This window comes from Barbus barbus, assembly GCF_936440315.1.
Source record: "Barbus barbus genome assembly, chromosome: 10".
Taxonomy (NCBI): domain Eukaryota; kingdom Metazoa; phylum Chordata; class Actinopteri; order Cypriniformes; family Cyprinidae; genus Barbus; species Barbus barbus.
The window spans coordinates 29,464,101-29,470,987 of record NC_136738.1 but is presented as its reverse complement, the minus strand read 5'-3'; the positions used below and the strand labels follow the sequence as shown (position 1 = coordinate 29,470,987).

At 33.7% G+C, this 6,887-nt stretch overlaps 1 protein-coding gene across 1 annotated transcript; it reads left to right on the top strand.

The window, feature by feature from the left end:
- The first annotated feature begins 616 nt into the window (after positions 1–616).
- On the top strand, positions 617–6,409 carry LOC306875735 (BBSome complex member BBS5). Its single transcript, XM_079426445.1, has 12 exons — positions 617–818; positions 2,551–2,633; positions 2,721–2,786; positions 2,990–3,039; positions 3,121–3,248; positions 3,829–3,964; positions 4,071–4,166; positions 4,261–4,323; positions 5,006–5,140; positions 5,289–5,372; positions 5,661–5,684; positions 5,759–6,409. Exons 1-12 carry the CDS (start codon positions 757–759, stop codon positions 5,858–5,860), a joined length of 1,029 nt encoding a protein of 342 aa, XP_079282571.1. The 5' UTR covers positions 617–756; the 3' UTR covers positions 5,861–6,409.
- Positions 6,410–6,887: the final 478 nt, after the last annotated feature.

The window sequence follows — 6,887 nt, the reverse complement described above, 5'->3', positions numbered from 1 at the left end:
TAAATGAGGGGTTTTATGGGGATATTATCATTTTGTAGGAAATAAAACAAATAAACAAACAAATCAAATAGTTAGGTCACTAAATCCTAATAATTTAAATGCAATTATGATTTTCAAAAAGGAAAACATTTTGTATATATTCTTTTTCATGTGTCACAGTTGCTTTATATTAACATTCAGACAAAATAGAGTTGCATTCCTGAATTTTGTATTCAAAACAATGTTTGCCTATTTTAATGAACCAACCCTTTCCTAACCGTTGTCTGAAATAAGCCGTTATTGAATTGTAGACATAACTTTTTTAACTGTTTTATATAAATGCTATTTTTGAACGTGTTCTTTTGTGGAATTCTTGAATAAAATGTTTGGTTAATAATGATCTCTAACCTTGTGCTTGTTATTGAATGAGAAAACAGATAGATAGATAGATAGATAGATAGATAGATAGATAGATAGATAGATAGTCTAATATAGATTCCACATCGACTGCTGCTTTAAACACATATTACTCCCGACAGCTATTGTTATAATATGACCATATACAAATGTACAGGTAATATAGCAAGCATGATAAATCTACTTTTAGATATTCGCGGTTTGTCCCTTCCAGCCCGCCGTACTCACTGATGTTGCCGTGGTGACGTGAAGACGCTCTCCGCTAAATCCTCTTACAGAGCGGCTGCGTTTCAGTCAATATTATCGAAGGAAAAACATATTTACTTTGGTTTAATTCGCTTATAACAGTAAGCACTGGTCATGGCGTCGGTGTTAGACGCACTCTGGGAGGATAGAGACGTGAGATTTGACATTACTCCGCAGTAAGTCCTCAGGCTAACCTGCTAGCTCAGAAGCTAATGACATTCATTTATTAAATCAGACACATGAAGAGTGATATTTTGTGCTACACGTCGACAGATGTACATCTAGTGTTTCCATATGATGTGTTTGTTGTGATTACAGTCAACGAATGAAAGAGATTCAACGATCTTTAAAGGTTTCAGTAAGGTTTATAAACGAATACCAGGCGCATTATTGTTAACTAAATTATAACAAAACTATTAAAAACGTTTGTTAATTCAAATAAAGATGAAACATGTAAATATTAGGTGAACAAATAAAAACTGCAACTCAAATTTAAATTAAAACTGAAACATAAACATAAAAGCTTATTTAAATTCTGGATAAAAACATCATTATATCCAAATAATATTAAAATAATGAATATTACATACAGTGCTGCTGGAAGTTTGTGAACCCTTTTTCTGCATACATATGACCCAAAACATAATCAGATTTTCGCACAAATCCTGAAAGTAGACAAAGAGAACCTAATCTGGATTAGCAGTTCATTTAAAGGTGAAATTAGAGTCCATCTGTGCAGAGGTGTTTTCAGTCAGTGCAATGATTATCAAATGTCAGTACGTGACCTGTTTTATTGTTTTATGCAAAAGTTCCCAGGGTCACTTCTAAGCAAATAAAGGCCTTTCTCACATTGGCTAATGTTCATGAGCCCACCATCAGGAGAACACTGAGCAACCATGGAGTGCATGGCAGAGGTGCAAGAAGAAAGCCGCTGTTCTCCAAAAAGAAAATTGCTTGCTAAAGATCATGTGGACAAGCCAGAGGACTATTGGAGAAAAGTTTAATGGATGGATGAAACCAAAACAGAACTTATTGGTTTAAATGAGAAGCTATTATTTTTGGAGAAAAGAACACACTGCGTTCCAGTTTAAGAATCTTATCCCATCTGTGAAACATGATGGTAGTATCATGGGTCTGTTTTGCTGCATCTCGGCCATCATTGATGGAACAATGAATTCTGAATTATACCAGCAAATTCTAAAGGAAAACGTCTATTTAAGAACAGCGTCTCAAGAGAACGTGGGTCATGCAGCAAGACAACAACCCCAAGCACACAAGTCATTCTACCAAAGAATGGTTAAAGAAGAACAAAGTTGATGTTTTTGAACGGCTGAGTCAAAGTCCAGACCTAAATCCAATTAAAATGTTGTGGAAGAACCTTAGCAAGCAGTTCATAGGAGGAAACCCACCAATATCACAGAGTTTAAGTGGTTCTGCACTAAGGAATGGGCTAAAACTCCTACATGTTATTGTGCAGGACTGATCAGCATTTACGAGAAACTTTACCTTCAGTTACTGCAGCAAAAGGGGGTCACACCAGATACTGAAAGCAAAGATTCACATACTTTTGCAACGCACAGATATGCAACACTGGGTCATTTTTCTCAACAAATAAATGACAAAGAAAATATTTTTCTCACACTTGTTTGATTGGGTTCTCTTTGTCTACTTTCAGGACTTACTGTATATGAAAATCTGATGGTTTTGGGTCATATTTATGCAGAAATATTGAAAATTCTAAAGGGTTCACAAACTTTCAAGCAGCACTGTATATCTAATTATTAAATACAATACATTTAAGGCATTTTATTACCTTTTTGATGTGGGCCTGTTTATTTATTTAAATGAACCATTTAGTATTTTATTCTCCTCTCAGACCGAAGCAAGTGATTTTCTGCTTCATTTTAGGCAGATGAAAACCAGACCAGGTGAAGCGCTTATCGACTGCCTGGATTCAATCGAGGACACAAAGGGAAATAATGGCGACAGAGGTGATTAAATGTATTATTTCAGCCTTATTACCTGTGGTTACCTTTATGTATATTAAGTTGTCATAATCTTGTTTTGTCTTGATATAGGAAGACTCCTGGTGACCAATTTGAGGATAATCTGGCATTCACTGGCACTGCCAAGAGTCAACTTGTGTGAGTATTATGTCTTTTATTGCACTCTCATAAAACATCAATTTGATTCTTTTCTTGTTTTTAAGTGAAACAAATTCTTCATTTGTGATGTAATGATTCATGCATCAGAAAGCTGCTTAACATCAGTTGATGAATCATTATCCGACTCATCTTGTCTTTTATATTTACCTTTTTATTTATCTTCTATTTTTATTTATTAACAGCTGTGGGATACAACTGCATTATTAATATCACCACGAGGACAGCAAATTCAGTGAGTCATCTCGATGCATGTTTTCCTCATATTCTTTTAAATGGCTCATATGGATGATGTCAAATTCCCTATTTTTTCCAGAAACTGAGAGGTCAGACTGAAGCGCTTTACATATTAACCAAATCTAATAACACTAGATTTGAGTTCATATTCACCAATGTGGTCCCAGGAAGTCCCAGACTGTTTACATCTGTCATTGCAGTTCACAGGTACTTATGCTGTACATAATGACACGATTAGACCACTTTAGTGACAGTACAATTATTATTATTTTTTGTTCTATTGTTCTATTGAGTTTCCATATTGACTAAATTAACAAACTATTATTTAAATCTAGTATTTAGATACATAGCTTAATATATACAATATTCTGTGAATTGCAGAATAAAAAATTCCACTTTTTTTTTATATTTACAGTATTTTAAGCAGCACTTTGAAGAAATGTTTAATACTTTAAAATAATTGTAATTATTAGATTTACAAAGGGACATAAAGAAATGCCACATAATCTGACAAAACAGAAATCCTTTTAATAAAATAAATTACTCAGAGGAAATATTATTATAGGAAAACCTATAAGAAATGTTGCATGAGATAAAAAAAAAAAATAGACTAAAATTATTACAAACAAAATATTATGCTGAAATTACTGGAATGTCAATAAAATATATTTATTTAATTTTATTCATTCAGCTAACACAAATAATAAGAAATATTAAGCCATGCCTTTACTTAAGGCATGAAAAGTATTAGTACAGTAAACTAACTATTTGTGTTTCTTTCTTTCAGAGCTTATGAAACTTCCAAAATGTATCGAGATCTGAAGCTAAGAGGAGCTCTTATTCAGAATAAACAGCTGAGGCTTCTGCCACAGGAGCAGATTTATGATAAAATTAATGGAGTCTGGAACCTGTCTAGTGATCAGGTGTTTTCAGTGGATTGACAGTATTATTGATTGCTCAATAGGAATTTAACTGAGAAAATGTCTGTTTCTGTGCCCTTAAACAACAAAGCATGGCCTTGTGTTTCAGGGTAATCTTGGAACGTTTTTCATTACTAACGTGAGGATAGTGTGGCATGCCAACATGAACGAGAGCTTCAACGTCAGCATTCCTTATCTACAAATTGTGAGTGTTTCTTTTGCTTCAAAAGACTCAGCCATCAGTAATGAGTTGTAATTATTAAAAGTGTGCTTTCTTTTTCTTATTACTTTGTTTGAAGCGCTCCATAAGGATTAGAGACTCTAAATTTGGACTTGCTCTTGTGATTGAGAGCTCTCAACAGGTAAGTTTGGACCAACATTAAGATCACCAGAAAAAAAACATTTATGTCATATAGTGTCATATTATGTGACCTATAATGACCCTAACATTTCATTAAAATCATATTTTCTTAAAATTATTATCATTTTTTGATGTAATGAATAAAGGGATAGTAATTTGTACACTACCAGGCAAATGTTAATTAAAAGAAATTATTTAGCAAGGACACATTAAATTGACCAAAAGTGATGGTAAAGAAATATTTACATTTTTCAATAAATGCTGTTCTTATAATCTTTCTGCTTATTAAAGAATCTTTAAAAAAAAATGTATCACGTATTCCACAAAAATGTTTTCAACATTGATAATAAGAAATATTTCTTGAGATGCAAATCGGCATATTAGAATGATTTCTGAAAGATAAAGTGACACTGAAGACTGGAGTAATGATGCTGGAAATTCAGCTTTGCATCACAGGAATAAATTACATTTTAAAATACATTCAAACAGTTATTTTAGATTGTAATAATATTTCACAACAGTACTGTATTTAATCAAATAAATGCAGTCTTGGTGAGTATGAGAAACTACTTTCAAAAACATAGAAAGATCTTACTGACCCCAAACTTTTGAATGGTTGTCAATGTAGAATTAATTCCCTGGTGTGAATGTAGTGACATTTTGTGCTGTTTTCTCTCTCTTAGACAGGAGGATATGTGCTGGGATTCAAGATCGACCCAATGGACAAGTTACAAGATGCAGTGAAGGAAATCAACTCCTTACACAAAGTGTACTCGGCAAACCCCATCTTTGGTGTGGAATATGAGATGGAAGAAAAGGTAGTATTGAAGGTTTTTGATCTATAGTGAAAAGCACAATAATTTTGTTCATCACTATTAAACACGGCTGGAATGGCTCCACTTTTCAATAAATTAAAAGCAAAAAAATGTTGGTAAATAACAAAAATAAATGAGCTTTCTGTCTCAGCCTCAGCCTCTGGAGGAGCTGACAGTAGAGCAGCCGCCTGATGACGTGGAGATTGAGCCAGATGAGCACACAGACGCTTTTACCGTGAGTTTTACCTCATCTGCTACTCTCAGAGATAATGACGCTCTGCTTTCAACACAGTTCTGTGTGTGTGTGTGTGTGTGTGTGTCTCACATGCTGAAAATAGCTGATCGCTTAAGCCACAACTCACAATGTCCCATCAACACAGACTTTTGTTGCCTGGTATCAAAAATGTTTACACAGAGCTCTGATGATTCTGACATAAGGAATGTTCTCTTATTTCATACTTATAGTTGATTTTATTACACATACAATCACTGATGTACTATTTCTTCTCTTTTTCACCTCAAGGCTTATTTTGCAGATGGAAATAAGGTAAATTCTATGTCTGTCAGTCTATCAGTCTAGAGGAACTTTCCATTTAAATGACATCTTTTCTTCTTCTTAAGCAACATGATCGTGAGCCGGTGTTCTCTGAAGACCTGGGTCTGGCTATAGAGAAACTAAAAGATGGATTCACACTACAGGGACTCTGGGAAGTTATGGGTTAAAATGCGCAAACTCTCCATTCCATTATGTATTTTGGCATTGCATTGTTTACATCCAATATATAGAATTTTTCATTAGCAAAATGTCAATTTTATTTATTTTCAGAGTATTTTTTGATATTTTATAATGACATATGTTTACAAATCAAATGTGAACCAAGTGTACGTTAGAAGAAAAATGCTGGAAAAAACATTCATATATGTGTTAAATATAAAATAATATTTGTATATTAGAAACTGTGAGCTTGTTTTAAGCATAGAACTTTACATACTCATTTTGCTGTTGTGTTGTAATAAATGTACGAGTGAAAATGATGATGGAAATTGTTTAATCTTGTTTTTCGACACCTGTTTAAGTAGTTTTCATAGCAGTGGGTTGATCAAACCAACACATGCATGTGTTGGCTCAGGTTTGACAGGTCTGTTTTAAAATGTGACAACTACTTCACAATTGACCAGAAGAGCTGATTAATTGCTCCTGTCTGACAGCAGCTGTTGTTTGCTGACCTTATAGGCAACAGAAGGTTATAAAATAAAAAGAGCATTTAAAGGAATACTTCACAAAAATAATTATTTACTCACCCTCATGTTGTTCCAAACTTGTGTGCTGTTAAGTTTTCTGTTGAACCAAAATGTAAATTTAGAAAAATGTACACTCATTTTTTCTATTTACAATGACATTTTATGGTCTGTCAAGCCCCAAAAAGAAAAAAAAATCCATACATTTTATGGATCATGATCACATCATGAAAGTACATAAATGACACCATTTTCATTTTTGGCTGAACATTTCTTTTAAATAGAAACCACCACGCAAATGAGTCACAGACCTATAAACTTACTAATGGTACAAATGACACCATGTGCAAAACAGAGGTAATGACACACACCTTTACAATTATTTAAAGCTCTCAGACACCTGCTGCATTCCTATTGACACGTCACTCCTTCCATCCTTTAGTCATACAGCACCAAACACACATTCATTTACAAAACACCCCTGACCTCTGAGTGTGTCCAAGGTTCACAG

Bases quoted from the DNA above. Each gene is read 5' to 3' on its own strand.
- LOC306875735 (XM_079426445.1), top strand. From the start codon at position 757: ATGGCGTCGGTGTTAGACGCACTCTGGGAGGATAGAGACGTGAGATTT. The intron at 3,249-3,828 runs GTACTTATGCTG...TCTTTCTTTCAG, and splicing joins TCTGTCATTGCAGTTCACAG to AGCTTATGAAACTTCCAAAA. The intron at 5,373-5,660 runs GTGAGTTTTACC...TTTCACCTCAAG, and splicing joins AGCACACAGACGCTTTTACC to GCTTATTTTGCAGATGGAAA.